This window comes from Glandiceps talaboti, chromosome 18, assembly GCF_964340395.1.
Source record: "Glandiceps talaboti chromosome 18, keGlaTala1.1, whole genome shotgun sequence".
In the NCBI taxonomy this organism is placed as follows: Eukaryota; Metazoa; Hemichordata; class Enteropneusta; family Spengelidae; genus Glandiceps; species Glandiceps talaboti.
This window is the reverse complement of record NC_135566.1, coordinates 14,660,258-14,678,394: the sequence shown is the minus strand read 5'-3', so window position 1 is coordinate 14,678,394 and position 18,137 is coordinate 14,660,258. Positions and strand designations below refer to the sequence as shown.

Here is an 18,137-nt window from a genome sequence, read left to right as displayed (position 1 = left end):
ATGAAGACAAAGTAATGAACATGTTATGCAGACTGTACTGTTATAGGCTAAAAAGACTTAGGTTTTCTCTCAGTCTGGAATACCATTTTTAAACAGGTGACTGTAGATGAGGCAAAGGCATGAAGATGTACACGGAAATAGAAGTAAATTGTTACCATACTACCTGTTTGCATGAAAAAAAATGGTTAGGGTAGGGGGGGGGGTACGGATTGATGCTTAAAGTAGGGTTGGTCGGGTTTTCGGAAAACACATTACTTTTTTTATTTGTCCTAAGGATGCTGAAATGACCCCATCATCAAAACGAAGTGTAAAAATCTGTTCAGTAATACTGAATACATTTTTATTCTTCGTATATAACACAAGTAAAACATAATATTATTAATGTCATGAATATAAAATATTATAAACATTACTGGTGATTTGTTTTTATTTCGTTTTATTGTCATGTTCAGTGTTAACTAACAAGGTAGAGTGACAAAGATGGCCAGTCCAGGCATTGAACGTAGTATAGGAGGGGTGAAAGTTCAATTTCCTTGTCGTCCATACCCGTCTCAGTTTTCTATGATGAACAAGGTGAGTGTTCATTTGTGTTTTCTTGTTGATGTCATTTCAATCCATTGGTATAAAAGGTACAATATAGACTAACAGTAGCCTAGATGACACCTCTAGGAATACAACCTAAGTTCTCCCAGCTCCTGCCTTGGGTAGGATGATTTGACATTTACTAAATATACCATGTTATTTGTAAATTGTATAAATTTCAGACGATTTAAATGTTGGAAAAGTAAATTTGAAATGATTGAGACATTTCAATCCATAGACTTGATCTACACACAGATGTTCAGTTATTCAGTGTGTTTGTCTTCAAAAATACGCTATCATTTCATATTTACTGTTCCAAAGTGACTATATTTCTCTGTCCAGTTTGATTCTTTGAACCCTGCACAATATGTCTGAAAATTTTTCAAGTTCATGAGAGTTTGAAAAGGACTTGTCAGACGTGTTGTAAGTCAGGGTAGTTTCAGGACATATTTTCATTTACACTTTACACCTATAAACATGAACAATCCTGAGGAAGGAGCCAGCATATGGATAATTTTTCATTCACGTATAAACAGGTCTGAAGAAGTGATAGAAAGCACAGTGTTTTTGCTAAGGTTGGAGAACCCCTGTAATAGAAAGGGAGACAGGGATTAACAATGGCAGTGTTTCCCCATATTTTCTGGTAATTATGTTTCGGAACCCAGGTAAAATGACATGGGAACCCCTGTAGATTTTAACCTACTTACTGCCTAATTAGCAAAAACACTGACTTAGCAACCCAGGGAATGAATTGTGTGTGTGTTGTGAATCAACAAGGCCTGAGTGTGTGGTGTAACAGTATTTTTTCTAATATTTGGGAAAATTGGTAACAGCACAAAGAGGTGACCTGGTAAAATTGGCATAGTTTCCTCTACATATCCATAAATTTGTGTGGTAACACTGGTAAAGTGACTGGGGAACTCACCCTGGTAAATTTTACCTGCCCACCACCCTCAGCAAAAAACACTGCAAAAGCTGTCACTTAGGAAATTTATCACATGTGTAATTCAAGGGGTAATGAATATTACAGACATGTATATAAGTGCTATATGTATACCATTTGAAGGGCCTGCATGGAAAGTCACTGAAAGTCCAGGACCTTTAAAGTACTCCTTTACTTTTCAGATCATTCAGGGTCTTCAAAGACAACAAAACTGTTTATTAGAAAGTCCCACAGGAAGTGGTAAAAGTTTAGCTCTGCTGTGTTCTTGTCTGGCATGGCAGAAAAATGAATATGGTAAGTGTGGTTCTATTGTGTTGTTGTGTGGCATGCAGAAAAATGACCAATGGTGGAGTGATGTTTGAAGGCAGTACACTGAACTAAAGCTATGGGTAGAGATGCACCTTTGAACAACAAAAGTGAATAGAACAGGGAACTTGCAATCCAGACTGAGCATGCTCAGATGCAAAGGATTATGGGATTATCTGTAGTTATCATAATACTTAATCTGGAGCTATCGATAGCTTATTTACAATATTGATTGATTAATATGTATCATCATATTTCCCATGATGCAACATTCAGGATATTCAAAATGGCGGGTTTGCAAGTTCCCTATTAGTATTAGCCCATGTGAATGGTTAAAGGTATTGTGATATCTTTTCTGTGTAATATGAAATATAACTCTACAAACTGAATAACAGTAATAATATTATAGCTGAGTTTTATTCACCAGTAAATTATTTTATCATTATTTTACAGAAAAACAACTACAGCAGTTACTTGTCAGTGATTCTTGTGATGTCAACAATACCAATGGTAAGTTTTCTCAAGAAAATGATTTGAAAATTTGAATCCATGCAATAATAATGAAAATGCAGACGTAGATAAAAGATTCAAGTAACTCAATAGTCATTGTTTGTGGGGGTAGTTGGAGTTTGAAAAGAATCAGAAGGTCCACAACAATCCTTGTAGAGATGAACTTTTTGGGTTAACAGTTGTCCAGTCGTGTTTTTTTGTGTGGAGACAAACAATTGTAGCCTGTATTGAATTTATAGATGAGATATCATGTAGATTACAAAATACTGATATTAGTTGAATGTGAAAACAGAAATGTTATGTCAGTAAAGTGTGTAAAGCATTGTTTATGACACATGCTTCTCTGAACCATATAGACAGTAGAAGGGGTGATGTAACAGTTACCACGTATTTCCAGTTGCCGTTCACTGGCTGTGTTTGATACAACCACAAAAACCAATAAGAAACTATATTCTACACTAAGATAGCCAGATTTTGTTGCTACATTTTGTCTAAATGAAATAAACCATTTAAATTAGACACAGATATATAGGTGGCAATGTTTCGATGTCTGCATGGTGGTACGTTAGTTCATTTCATTTGAACAAAATGTGGCAAGAAACAGTATTCATTCAGTCTTACTTTTTCATAGTGTAGCATGTATAGTTTCTTATTGGTTTCTGCATGGTTGCATCAAACAGAGCCAGTGAACTGTAACATGAAATGTGCTGTATATTCTAGTACAAGTAAGCAGGATTCCCTTTATGTTTTGCCTGTTTTCAAGTCCCTTTTCTCTGTAGCGGCTATAGTCTGAACTTACCTCTGTACACTCAATTCTTTTCCATCTATACATATCCAGAGACTACATTCAAGGCCAAAGACTGTCAATGTTGCTGTCACCAACCTATATGCTGTGTTCAGGAAGTACAATCCACACCCATGGCTTCCAAATACTTCCAAAATGACCCACAACAAACTGATGTCAACACTTCAACCAGTGCTCAGGGAGAAAAAGGTACGACATACCTGCCTGTCTTCGATAATGTGTATTCAAAGTGTCTGTTGGTAGGCCAAGTAGAGAAACCGGAAGAATTAGCAGGTTGTTCTCTATTAACTGTATGTTATATAGAATCAAATTGAGGTATTGATAACTGATCATGAAATTATAAGAATACAGTTTTGAGCTATACCTAGTAGACAGTCATTCTGATGATTACAAACACAGACTTGGTCAATGTAGTTTCACACTGATTTTTCAAGTAGGAAACCATGATAAAATTGTTTATAAATTAAAAATCCAAAATAAATACCCAATCCTCATCCATATGACCACTTTCAAGCCGTGCCAACCAACTGTTTCTCTTGTTCAAACTTGACTTTGTAATCTGATATAGACTTGTAAACGCACTCAAATCAGTGTGATTATAACAACCTGAATGTGTATACTAAAATAAATCTATGGGGTGTTGTTCAACTTGTTGTGTCTATACAGGTACTTTACCAGTACAGCATAATGACAACAGTAACAATAATTCAGTATCTGGGTTGGCTGAAAGTTCACAAGATGATGACTTTAAACCAGCTCTGAAAAAATTCAGAACAAAGGTAAGTCTACAGTATAGCATTTTGGATGATGATAATGATTTGTCATTCCAGTGAAGTCATACACACTGTTCAGTTTTTATCATTTCAGAATCCTTTACTGTATTTGTTAGTGCCTGGGATACACTCAGAAATGTATGAATATTTAAACAATAATGTATGCCCTCCCAGCCCATAATGGACTCAAGCAAACTTTGAACGACATAATGGGCGAGGTGACAGCCGAGCCCATTATGGAGTGCAAAGTTTGCTTGAGTCCATTATGGACTGGGAGGGCGTACATTATTGTTATTATTTTATAGTTTTGCCAATTCCAGTGAATTTGTAGACCGAGAAACGCAAAACACTGTATAATATACACAGCGCTGAACATCGTCTGCCATGTTCGGCCCGGAAGCTGAATACTAATCATAGCGACACACATACGTACACGTACACACATATACACTTCAATGAACTGCTGTGAACACAAATTTGTTTCATGAATGTGTTGTATTTTTAAACAGTGGAAATGACAATCATAAGTAACAACATACATTTCGAAAAAAATACCGAGTCGTATGAAGAAACAGAACAAATAAGCTTGTATTGTTATGCTCGTTCTGGGGCCGCGATGCCCAATAATGGAGTACATTATCAGTAATAATGTACAGCGATGACGTCACAAAATTCACTGGAATTGGTAATGCTATAATATAATTCTTGATAATGAAACTTTCTTGTTTACCATTATTCATTATTGATACCTTCATTCATTATTTGATGCAATGTTCAACCGTGCTTTGCAGTGGATAGTAAGTAGATAAAAACAACCTGATTCCCTCTCATCCCCATCCCACCCCACCCCACCCCACCCCACCTCACCCCCAGTTGAGATCCTTGTCCACACCAGTGCTTCCATTGATAAAAACTTTGAATTCGATGTAATCCCCCACCACCTCTGAACTATGAACACAAGTACAGCCTCTAAGGATTCCAAAATTTAAAGGGCTGGGTTTCAATCCCATGTCATTGAATTAGTGTTATCTTATCAGAAACCACAAGGATTACATAGGATCATTCTTTTGTTCTGGACCAATTTTTTTATCGCTCTGCCCGAAAACTGTTTTCACACCATGTTAATTGTAATCCAAAGCGGGCCATGTAAGTAAAAACATATACTGATTAGTGCATGTATTTTTGATGACTTTCCAGGGAAGTAAGAAAGGTAAGGTTACAAAGGGAGTTGTATATCTGGATGACTCTGATGTGGAAGAACTACCCTCCTCACCTCCCAAATGGAAAATGGAGATAACAAATGCATCAGGTATGAATCAAGTGTTATTTGATTTATTTCTAGAGACCTGTTTAGTGACATGTAAATGATGATTCCTTGAAGATGGCTCTTACTGTATGCTAGACCATTTTCTCGGGCCTGGCGATCACTCCACCTGCAGGCCAGACACCAGCATGTGTGGTTGGTATTTCCCTTCCTAATGTAGTATTGTACATGCTGGTGTACATCTTCATTTTCATACTTGCACTGATTTGGAAACTATGAAAAATGTTTATTGGATGTAAGATGTAAGTAGTGAGATGTTAATGGCAGTAACTCTAAAGTAACCATGGTAACTGTTTTTGTTTACGCTGTTCTGGCTGTTTTAGCATCATAGATCATGCTAGTACAAGTAATGAAATCCACTATTCTCAAGTAACCATGGTAACTATTTCTCGTTTCAGCTGTCCTGGCTGGTTTACCGTCACAGGTCAATGCTAGTACACATAGTGAGACAACCACTGCTCAGAATGTATGTACTTGTCAATGTGCTCTATTGAAGTCAATGACTGAAAATCCAGAGTCAGAAAATATCCCCAAAGTCAAGTAAGTTTACTTCTTATTTTGCACCACAATATATAGATCAAAGGTTTTATAAAATTACAATTTTAATGTTTGAGCAAAGTGAGGGGGCGCTACATACTGACAAAAATTATATATTCTGTATGGAAGCAGTATTGGTCACATTTATGTATAAATTTAAAAAAAAATCCTCATGAAAATTAGCAGTCAACTACAGTAGTTAGAAATTTCAGTCATTTTTTTTTTAACTCTGTGACTACAGATAAATATATAATCGCACACTCTTACACTTGTATTTCATTTTGACAGAGTTCCCAGGATATTTTTTGGTACCAGGACACACAAACAGATAGCCCAGATAATCAGGGAGTTACGCAGGACTGCGTATAGCAATGTCAGGTATGTAAAGTGCTAGGATGCCCACAAAAAGTGTTGTTCAAGTTACGCAATGTTACACAAGTTCAATAAATGAACTTCATTTGTTTAGGAGGGGGGGGGGGGGGTTTGGTGTCAATGTGATTGCTGAACTTCATTTTCTCACTTCTAACCAAGTTTCAAAGACATTCATGCCTTCAGTAATAAACGTTTCTGTATTTACTACTGAGATGTTGATAAGTTAATCAAAATTTACCTCTAAATGTGATATACAGAGCTGGGTTACCAGTTAGTATTGTAATGTGTTTGCCATGTTTTTACATTGCATCGATCAAAGTGATGTGACCGCTACAATTTTCATCCAGGTTTATATCATATATAAATGTGTTTATGTCACACTTGTGAATGCTTGTATGGGGGTGGGGGGTGGGGGTGGGGGGTGGGGGTGGGGGTTGGCCTAAAGGAGGAAAGGTTCTGTTATTGAGCTTGTGTGACATTGTGTGATCGTCCCTAACGGATGATTTTAATGTTATATCTGTGTGATGATAATCCTTGTTGAATGTTTACATGGTATATAAAAGTATAAATATATAAAAATCTGCCCGTTTAAATGTAATGTTAAACTATCTATCAATTTCTGTTTGTTCTAGGATGGCAATCCTTGCCAGCAGGGAACATTACTGTGTACACCCACATGTTTCCAGATCCTCCAATAAGAATGAAGGTTGTAAACAACTACTAGATAATAAAAATGTAAGCATTCTTTCCATTGGCTAACTTGATATCTATCTGTCAACACACCAGTCAGACTGACAGGCTCATAGCCTTAAACTTACAAGTATTTTCTGTCTGAATGAAGAAAAATATTGGAGAATAACATATTTATACCAGTGCCAGTAATATCAAAGAAAAATTGGGGAAAGTAATGGCAGTTTTGAACGTTTTGAATCATATTTCGAACACAGCAGAACCAGTGATGTAGATACGTGTTGTTGTGATGTAGAATGACCAGAGTATAAATTCCATATTTATGGCTTATTCATGCTTTAATGTTAGTTGTTTATTAAAGATTATGTAAAAGATCACCAAAATAGTCTCAAGTTTTACTTTTTTTACCCAGTGAATAACGGAGATAGATCACACAGGATGAACTTGGTAGTCAATATTGCAATTTTTTTTGTTTTTAGGACGACACATGTTCCTACTATCAGCATGCCCATAAATTAAAGACCCAAGACCAGCTGAGATTTAGACAAGGATTTGATACGGCATGGGATGTTGAAGACTTAGTTACACTTGGTAAAAAGATAAGGGTAAGTTTAGTCATATGCAATAAAATGACCAAATATTTAATTTTTTAATGACAAAACTTTGTCACTGTGTGTGTGTGTGTGTGTGTGTGTGTGTGTGTGTGTGTGTGTGTGTGTGTGTGTGTGTGTGTATGTGTATGTGTATGTGTATGTGTATGTGTATATGTGTATGTATGTGTATGTGTATATGTGTATGTGTGTGTATGTGTGTGTATGTGTATGTGTGTGTATGTGTATGTGTGTGTATGTGTATGTGTGTATGTATGTGTATGTGTGTGTATGTGTATGTGTGTGTGTATGTGTATGTATGTGTGTGTATGTGTGTGTATGTGTATGTGTATGTATGTGTATGTGTATGTCGGTGATCGGTTTTTGCAGAGGTATTGTAAAGGTATGGGGATTCTGGTAAAATACTCTTGTGTTTGTGTGTGTGTGTGTGTGTGACAAGGAGGGGATATAAATTTGATGAATAATTGTAGTGTTTGAAGTGACTCATTAAAGGAATTCAGCTCATCAACATTAATTTGTCTGTTTAAATAAACGTAGTGATAGAATTCAATTTGTCATTTTCAGGTGTGTCCGTATTTTGCTGTGAGAGGACTTATGGATGATGCTGACATCGTCTTCTGTCCATACAACTATTTAATAGACCCTAAAATTCGAAGTGCTGTAAGTATTTTAGAACTCTTATCAGTGTATGTATCTCAAACTGGGAATAATCTGCTATATCATATACCCAGTATAGCTTCCCATGTAAATTGTAATCCAACGGAGAGAGTGCACACATCGAACCTGTGCAATAATTTTCTGTATCACACCCTTGCACGCTTTGCCCAAATATGGTAAGTGATGCACTTGTTGATGTACGTTCATTTAGTTATTTAGTTTTAGATTTTTTTCTCAATATCTTGACGTTATGTGAATTAAATAATGTTTCCGTGCCACTGCATAGTGTTATATGATAAAACCTTATATGGCCTGTATATGGGTTTGTGGACTTCAGTAGTAAAGGCTTATAGACTCCTAAAGTCAGGCCCTTCCACCTTGCAACCTTGGTATGCAAAACACATATCCAAGCGGTAAAGATTAATATCTAGTACCCTTCACATAGTGCCAAATATGTAAAGGGGACTTTGTGATAATAGATTAAATAACATCAAATCAATCAGACCACCCTTCAACTCAAGTTTATTTGGACAGTCTGTTTCATGATATTTTATAGGACGTTTAGTGAATGTGTAAAATAAATTTTAAAAATCCCAGTGCAAAATGTCTTTGATTTGAACAACAATTTACTTTAAGAGTATATGTAAAAAAAGACATTTCTTGCTACAGGTTTTGCTCTTAGAAAATGTCATTTGATGGTATGTGTTAATGACTCTTGTACAAAAATTACTGTTAATGATCACAGATGGAAATTAGCCTGAAGAATCAGATAGTTGTCTTAGATGAAGCACACAATATTGAAGATTCTTCCAGAGATGCTGCTAGTTTGTCTCTTAAACAGGATGATATAGAAGAAGCTATGGATGAATTGGATAAAATGAGTAAGTAGAAGTTGACTAAAGAATAAATACACAGCTGCAAATAATGCATGTGGTTTTCAGAAAGTGAAGGGACTGTGAATAGTTCTGAAGCTTTGTATACAACGCCCTCTTTGGCCAAATGTGCTTTTGATTCAAATCTATGAAAACGATATATCTGAAGTATTGATACAGAAAATATTTATAGTTCAAGGAATATGCAACTAAATTAAGTGTGCAAAATGAAAAAAAAATTTGCTGGCAAATATTTGTTAGTTTTTATGGTACACTATTATTGGATGATATACCAGCATATATTGAAATATCGATGCAACAAGACACACACAGACAGACAGAACCAAAGCATTAATTTTTCTAAGAGACCTAAAGTAAGATGTTTTCCTTTGGTTTAAACTGGTCAAAATAATTTTGCAAAGTGGTCAGTAGATCCATCAACATGCATGCAAATATTGTGTATTGTGATAACAAAATATCTTGGGTCTTGTCTCATTGTATTTTTTTCTTTTCTCGAACAGTTGCATTGAGAGTCAAAGTAGATGACATGCGAGCAATGAGAGAAATGGTGAGTAAAACTAAAAGTCAAAGTTGAAAGTTGATGGTCAAAATGTCAAGGGTGAGGTTGTGCAAAGGTCAAATGTTAGGTCATACTCTCAAAAGGTTATTGTCACTTTGTAAGTTTGTAGATGGTGATAATACTCCCAAGTGCTGAACTAGATTAGATTAAACAGCAGTATATTTTTTAGAAATACATGTAGATAAATGCTACCTCAAGTCTGTTTAAATTTTATTTCAAAATTAGTAATGCTATATAGATGTGAGATAAGCCATCTTTACCTGCCATACAGGCATGTAATGTTATACTTTTGTCTCTGTCTGTCTCTGTCCATTTCTATCTATGTGTATGTATGTGTGTGTGTTTGTGTATGTCTGTCCATCCGTATGTCTGTGTGTGTGTGTGTGTGTGTGTCTGTCTGTCTGTCTGTCTGTCTGTCTGTCTGTCTGTCTGTCTGTCTGTCTGTCTGTCTGTCTGTCTCTGTCTGTGGACACGATATCTTAAAAACTACTCCAATTCTTATGAAAATTGCTACATGTGTATGTTATGGTTATTACAAGAACTGATTAGATTTTGGTACAAAACATGCATATTAATGAGTCATTGCAGATAACATGACGTAAGATTTCATTGTACATATTTACCAGAGTTTACTTGCACTGGTGCGTACACATATGTGTGGTATTTGCACTGCAGTGCAATACTGAAAACATTATTGCATACCTGCATGCAAATTATATGCAAATGAGGATGCGATCGTTCGTTTTACACAAAATGTGATCGCATAGTGTCATTTTTATGAAAATTTGTTGTTTTGGATAAACATATGTAATGATAACAGAGCCCCATGCCATGTGAGTGCCAGTGTGGGTACTCAGCAGTATTTGCACTTATGCTTGCAGTATTTTCTGCTGCACTTTCACTCGCTACATTTGTGAAAGTAATGCTGCCGAGAACACTGTAAGTACTCCGGCAAATACCTCGAGTATGCCACACTTGCACTCACACGTCATGGGGGTTCTGTCATAATAATGCAAAATTTTCAAAAGAATGACGGCTTTTCATTTTTCATGAGAAGTCTTTCCCAAAGGTGTAGTCTGTCTGGATAGTCACTCATCACTTTAAAGTGCTTTTTCCTTGTTAGTTTGAACAGTTGAATTCTGTTGTAAATTGAGAGGCTGTAAAAATGAACACAAAGACAAATTAGTGAGATCGTGTTTGTATAGCTTAAAATGTAGGTATACCCAAGGTGTGGGCTAATGGTCCCCAGGGATGCTTATAGTTGTCAGTAAACTAATTACACATCCTTTGTGGTTTGTTTTCCTTACATAGTTTATCAACCTGCAAACATTTCACAAAGCAGTGATGTGAAACTTTTGGCAATTCTAATGACTTAATGAGTATTAATGTTTTTATAACCTGAATTATATTTTTGGTGTTGAAATATTTAAAAATATTTAAATGTGGAAGCTAAACTGTGTTTGTAGAATAGAAATTGATACTTGATTCTATTTTGTATAGAAGTAGTAGTAGTAGTAGTAGTAGTAGTACATAAAACGTTTATTCACTGATTCCTAAATATACATTGGAAAGTAAAAACAGGGAATCGAGCAAAATAAACGGAAAAAACAATGATTCGTAATGTTCGTATAATACCGCGTTCTTGTACTAGATGTGTCACATTCAGTGCTGTCTCATGATAGTAGTACTAGTAGTAGTAGTAGTAGTAGTAGTAGTGGTAGTAGTGGTGGTAGTGGTAGTAGTGGTAGTGGTGGTAGTAGTGGTAGTAGTGGTAGTAGTAGTAGTAGTAGTAGTACCGGTAGTAGTAGTAGTAGTAGTATTTGAATAACCCATATAAGTCTAACTGCATTTGTAGCCATAACATGATAGAGATAGTTTGTAGACATTTTCTATTCACTGCATATGCAGACATTTTCTGTTGAGTGCATTTGTAGACATAACATATATTTTGCAGACATTTTGTATTCAGTGCATTTGTAGACATAACAGATATATTTTGCAGACATTTGTATTTGTAGACATAACATATTTTCATAATTTTGCAGACATTTTGTATTGAGTGCATTTGTAGACATAACATAGATATTTTGCAGACATTTTCTATTCAATTCATTTGTAGACATAACATAGTTCGCAGACATTTTCTATTCTATGCATTTGTAGACATAACATATATTTTGCAGACATTTTCTATTCAGTGCATTTGTCAACATAACATATATTTTGCAGACATTTTCTATTCAGTGCCAGACATATTAAACAGATATATTTTGCAGACACTTTCTATACATATTTTACTATTTTACCTTTTCCATTCATTTCATAATAATGTTATCATGTAAAATGAATGGAAGTCCACCGAGGAGTGAACCTAGTCAAAGATTCAAGTCTTTTTTTGTAATCTTATACTGCAGAATGAATGAGGCATCCTAACTGACTAAATTTTGTGGAAAAGTTCAAAATCTGAGTAGACAATGTTGTTCAAAGCATTTGCGATTATTTATTTATAACCTAAGTGTACCAGTTGTTATATAGAAAATTCAACCCACCATCAAGAACTCTCCCTTTATTCACGATAGCTTTTTATGTGTTTTTTTTCTCCATTTAGTGTGTAAGTTTTGTGAGATGGATCAACAACATGTCAGATACACTGCAGCAGTCTGGGTTTGAGAAGTCGTCTAGAGTATGGGCTGGTGTTGACTTTGTGGCTGTCTTAGACTCTATGGCCATCACACCACTCACAATACCTCTATTGAAGGTAACTCTTTATTTGATATTGTTGGTACTGTTATTTGTTGTGATTTGTTGTTGTTTTCTTTCGATTCACTGGCAACACCACGTCATGTCAAAATCACATCATATCATGTCACATCATGTTAAATCACAGCACATCAATCAAGCAATCAATCAATCAATGAATCAATCAATTTTTTAGTGCCGATTTCCAGAGCAATGTTCTGTTCAGTAGCGCTGAAAAGCTAAAGCACACCATAGGTCTTCACTTTTTGTTCTTATATATTTGTTTGTATTAAGTATTTAACCACATGTAAAGTTATCCAGACAGATAGACAGACTGACAGACAGACAGACAGACAGACAGACTTACAACGTACATACCTTATTTGTATTAGTTTACTTTCTTAAGTGTGTATGTTTGCCTAGTGATCAAACCTTATCAGTATCAAATAAATTTGTAGCAAATTATTCAATTGTTGAGGGGCAAAGGGAGGGGGCCTGTTCAGTGTGCCCTCTAAGTCAATTTGACGCACCACTAACACATACAGTTTCTAGTGACGCACCAAAATTTGGTGTTCCCCTATCTCTTACTATGTGTAGTGTTTACTCACAAGAAATCCCAGTTTTTATCATTTCAACTCACTCAACTTTCATTTATAGAGGGCACACTGGAATTTATACTTTGCTGTTAACACATGCATGGCCAGTGTAGTGTACACAGTACATCAATGACTAACAGAGAGGTAATCCAGGTTATTAGAAATTAAGAATGGGCAAACTGTTTCCAGTAAAAGTGTTTTTAAAATATTTTACCATAAAATTATCATAAAAATAGCTGAGTTATGGCCATTGTGGATTATTAAAATAATACAGAAAATAGATATTGAAATCTTGATGTGCATAGCATGTGAAAGTTTTTCTGTCTTGCAATTGTAATACCTGAAACAGTTACACAATGTACATGAAATAAAAATGTAATTTTAATTGCTGTAGAAAAAAGACCTGCGCGGTGTTCACTGCAGTGAGGCTTGTGACTGTCATACCGCCCTCTGGTGTTGAGATTTCAGTTTCACGGATCACTTGGCTAGTATGCAAATGAGTTGTCCCCTCTTCCATTGTATACAGCCTTGTAGAAGTATATGATTGATAACACACTTTCCGAACTGATCAATCATTTGATCACATCTGTAGACACGTCGACAAAAGCGCTCCTATTGTTGTGGTTTTTTCATCCTACCGGTGAAAAGGTAGAATGATACTAAAATTAACTATGCTGATGCTCCTCAACTATTCAGTGAGCATGGTCACCATACGGACGTCAGTGCTTCTTTCTGTGCGGTTTATAGCACAGTGAGAACAAAATAGCCCCAATTGTTCTCTCTCCTCTTTACTACAGCCTGTAGAAAGTGATAGCCTATTTTCTGTCACAGGAAATGATTGTACATAAAATGTTATTAGTCCGAGAGGAAATCAATGTTCAATGTAGATGTCATATTTACATTTATTTATGTATTTCCACATATATCATTTTTTTTTTTGGTGGTCCATTTGTCATGCAAAGGACGCCAGGTCTTATAAACAACTGGTAGAATAAAATTACTCAGTCACAGTGTCAATCATGTATGTTGTGGCATGTATCGGTGTACCACTTTTCTCTGTAGCCAGTTCCTAAATACTTAAACCATTATAGAAAACTGACAAAATTTACTAAAAACTGATCTATGATTCATTTGGTATGTCAAGTTATTATATGAGATAATCAATTTTTATATAATATTTTACATATTTTTGTGATTTTTTTATAAAACTTACCAAATTGTAGAAGAATGTGTGTGTGTGTGTGTGTGTGTGTGTGTGTGTGTGTGTGTGTGTGTGTGTGTGTGTGTGTGTGTGTGTGTGTGCGTGCGTGCGTGCATGTGTGTATGTTTGGACATGTCTGTTTGTATGTGCTGGGTGTGCGTGCGTGCATGTGTGTGCATGCATGTGCGTGTGCATGCATGTGTGTATGTTTGGACATGTCTGTTTGTATGTGTTGGGTGTGTATGTATTGTGTGGGGTGTGTGTGTGTTTGGGTGTATATGTGTGTGTGTGGGGGGGTTGTGTGTGCGTATGACTGGTCAAAAACCACAGGTGAAATACTTTTGATATTTGATTGTTCAAATTAAAATGAATGACCACAGGTGTATGATTTGGGTCAGAAAATGAGATGTTCGGTAAAAAATTAACTTAATTGTCTGGCTAGTGTAACATTTTATTTATTGATGTTGTCAAACCATATAATACTTTAATGGGGTAATTTACTCAAATTGTTTATTATGGGACCATTATTAATCTATTGTCAGTGGTACTTGGTGACACAGTTTTCAGCACAACTGAACGATAAGGTTCAGTTGCTTTATAGGCATTGTATATGTTTGTCCCTGTCTGTCTGTCTATCTGTCTGTTGGTCTGTCGATCTGTGTGTGTGTGTGTGTGTGTGTGTGTGTGTGTGTGTGTGTGTGTGTGTGTGTGTGTGTGTGTGTGTGTGTGTGTGTGTGTGTGTGTGTGTGTGTGTGTGTGTGTGTGTGTGTGTGTGTGTGTGTGTGTGTGTGTGTACGTACGTACGTACAGGAGTCAAAATAGTGAAAAAAATTTCGCTTGTCCACTGGGCAAGTAGAAAACAAAGTGTACTTACCCAAATCAAGAAGTGCTTGCCCATTCCGAATAGTGGGGTATTTTTTTTGTGGCTTACAAATGCACTGTTGTGATTGATTGGTCTTTCTTTTGTTTATTATCAAAACATCACTTTGAAAGTTTATGTGGGTACTGAAAAGTTCTCTCCACAATAAACAGGAGTCCTAGATAATATTAATTTTCATGGCCTAATTAATATTCATACTATAGCATAGCATACAATTTTTTGTTCACCTGTAAAAAGTAGTTGTTAGAATAATCACAAGTTTTTCAGCACTTTCATAAGCTATCAATATAAAAAATGAACATTTATTTCAACACATAAAACCTTTCTAAGTATTTCCTTTTGCACCATGTCATTGTCAATATAGTTTCTTTCCTTCCTCATCCACACAAACTATTTTTCTCCAAGTGGGATTTGTTTATTTTTTCCTAGTAGTATTTTTTAAAATAAAATCACTGTTGCGAAATTTGCAGTTGATTCAAAACCTGAAAAATCATGCTGGAATTTACTATTATTAAAATAAGACTTGCAAGCACTAATTTTGGTGTTCATGTGATGTTGCATGGCAGTGACCATATTGATTGTATACAAGCAATCCATTACTACATAACCCAATAACTTTAATATACAGAGACACGATTCAAGTGTCTAACCCTATATGAACAAATGCAGGCTTTCTTGTAAGACAATGACCTTTGACCTTGACCTTAGGCTATCAAAATTACACCCATTTCTTGCATATAATATTATATTAGACACTTGTAGTATATTTGTGGCCAATTTCTTTAAAATCATATTTAGAGGTAATACAGAACTAAAGAAATATAAACATGCATTACTTTTGGTGCTCATCTTTTTTTACAGAATGGCTGTCATATTTGTAGTGAAAAATCATGATTTACTGTATAACTCTAAAACCTGAGTACACAGCTTCCATTCAAGTGTCTACCCCCATTTTATTAGGTGTAAGCTTTCTTTTTAAACTTTGACCTTGACTTTGACCTTCAGGCTGAATTATCAAAATTAAGCAATTTATTGCATATCACAGACACTTTGTAGTACTTATTTGTCGCCACTAATTTCTTTTAAATCGTGCTGGAATAGGGAACTTACAATCCAGACTGAGCATGCTCAGACGCAAAGGACTATGGGATTATCTGTGGTTATCGTAATATGTTATCTGGCGCTACCGATGAAATAAACCTCCCACACTGGTCAAGCTAAATATGAATTGATCATTCGTGGTTAATATAAACAATTTAACATAACAACATTGTTTACAATACTAATTGATTAGTATTTATTATCACATTTCCCATGATGCAACATTCAATATGGCGGGTTTGCAAGTTCCCTAGTTTTCTCATCCAAATGTGTAATCCTAATACAACATAGGCCTTTGGGTGGTAGGGAGGTTGAGGCTTAGTTCTCATCCTACAAAAACAGTTTTACTTTTAAATGGATCTGTTTTGTACCCCTAAATACAAATTTTTCTTTTTAAAAAAAATGTCAAATTAAAAAATAGAAGAATTTTCACTGTAGTAAATGCATGTCACTAAAATAACTATTTTTACTAACTACAAACTGGCTTTGTATTCATAGCACCACATACTACTACATACTGATTTGAAATTGATTGTGCTGTCTGAAACATTTTCAATTTTGGCCAATTTAGTTAGAAGGAGGATGGGGGTCTGAAGCCTAACTAAAAAAAATTTAGTTTTTTGTCCTTTTGTATTGATCTCGGCCCTAACCCATCCTGACTATACCTCACAGACAATGCCGAGTGCATTTTCTTCCTTTGTTTTCATGTATTTATGAGGCTATCATTAATTTAATATTAACAGAAGAGATGACATATTTTCTATGAATAATTTAAATAAAAAAAATGTATAACTAAACTTTGGTTTAGTTTATATAAAAAAGAAAGAGTGTATAAAAAATACTGTAGTAATGAAACCTCTTATTTAGAGATTGAAACAAGCAATGCAGTTATAGCCAATTCAGTTTGTGGTCATGAAATAAACAGGATCAAGAAATCCGCACCAGATTGTGGTTGTGAAATAAACAGGCTTACTAATTCTATACTTACATTCTAGCTGTGTGATTAATAGGCTTACTAATTCTACACCAGGTTGTGGTTACGAAATAAACAAAAACTCACTAATTCCGCACCAGGTTGTGGTTACGAAATAAACAAAAAACTCACCAATATGTGGTTCTGAGATTTGAGCTTATGAGCTTTAAATCCATTGTTTTGTATGACTATTGTGGCTATAGCCAAACAATACAACATATTGTGCCAACAAATAATGTTTTAGTTTCAATGAAAGGTTATATTTGGATCAGGAAGAGGAGGTTTGTACAGGTGAACCAGCAATACAATAACAACATCTAAAATAACATATTAGTTGCAGCATAATCATCATCCAAAAATGATTGCCCTAATAAAAATTATGATATACAGGGGTTTAAAAACATAAAGATTACTGATTAGTGTAGTCAGTACATTCATATGAATTGATCACTGTTTGTATACTATCGTTAAAACAACTCAAGATGTTCTGTAGTTTATTTTCATACCGGAAAATGGCATCGTATTATTAAACAGCTGCCGTAGTGACATGCCGTCCATATTATCAAGCATTTGTATGTTTTGTGGCAAATCGGTGGTCTCTAAACTCACGTGATGTTTTCATTCTGTGTCAAAGTGGCTACAAAAATTGAGTATAAGCAGCCCTCAGGGATCAGATTGTGGTGCTAAAAAGTATTGATAGGGGGCACTTTCTTTTTCTATATACCTTTTGTTGGGATTTCATTGTGGTTAATTCATGCCTAGGAATTGGCAATACTTTGACATGTTTGAAACTGTGAAAAGTTGACAAGAATGAAAGCGGCATTTGAATGCTTTCTGTAGATATTCGCTGTTGTTGAATGATGTAGTAATTGCTTGTGGTTGTTTGAGAGTTCTGTCTGATAGCCAACATAGTATATACTAGCAGAACAGGACAGCATGGATTTCAGGCTACAGATAGCCATACTATACTGTAGAACAGGACAGTATGAATTCATGGCTACAAATAGCCATGCTATACTGTAGAACAGGACAGTATGGATTCCAGGCTACAAATAACCATGTTATACTGTAGAACAGGACAGTAT

General features: G+C 35.3%; 1 protein-coding gene across 1 annotated transcript in view; it reads left to right on the top strand.

Moving 5' to 3' along the window:
• Nucleotides 1-480: 480 nt before the first annotated feature.
• The window catches only part of LOC144449724 (Fanconi anemia group J protein homolog), a 53,502-nt gene continuing 35,845 nt past the window's right edge, over nucleotides 481-18,137 (top strand). Inside the window, exons 1-14 of the mRNA XM_078140302.1 lie at nucleotides 481-573; nucleotides 1,708-1,819; nucleotides 2,285-2,341; nucleotides 3,180-3,335; nucleotides 3,813-3,925; nucleotides 5,117-5,228; nucleotides 5,642-5,783; nucleotides 6,069-6,158; nucleotides 6,785-6,887; nucleotides 7,322-7,447; nucleotides 8,018-8,113; nucleotides 8,856-8,991; nucleotides 9,504-9,550; nucleotides 12,171-12,320. Of these exons, the coding sequence (XP_077996428.1) occupies nucleotides 481-573; nucleotides 1,708-1,819; nucleotides 2,285-2,341; nucleotides 3,180-3,335; nucleotides 3,813-3,925; nucleotides 5,117-5,228; nucleotides 5,642-5,783; nucleotides 6,069-6,158; nucleotides 6,785-6,887; nucleotides 7,322-7,447; nucleotides 8,018-8,113; nucleotides 8,856-8,991; nucleotides 9,504-9,550; nucleotides 12,171-12,320 (1,533 nt within the window). The remainder of the gene's footprint in view (nucleotides 574-1,707; nucleotides 1,820-2,284; nucleotides 2,342-3,179; nucleotides 3,336-3,812; nucleotides 3,926-5,116; nucleotides 5,229-5,641; nucleotides 5,784-6,068; nucleotides 6,159-6,784; nucleotides 6,888-7,321; nucleotides 7,448-8,017; nucleotides 8,114-8,855; nucleotides 8,992-9,503; nucleotides 9,551-12,170; nucleotides 12,321-18,137) is intronic.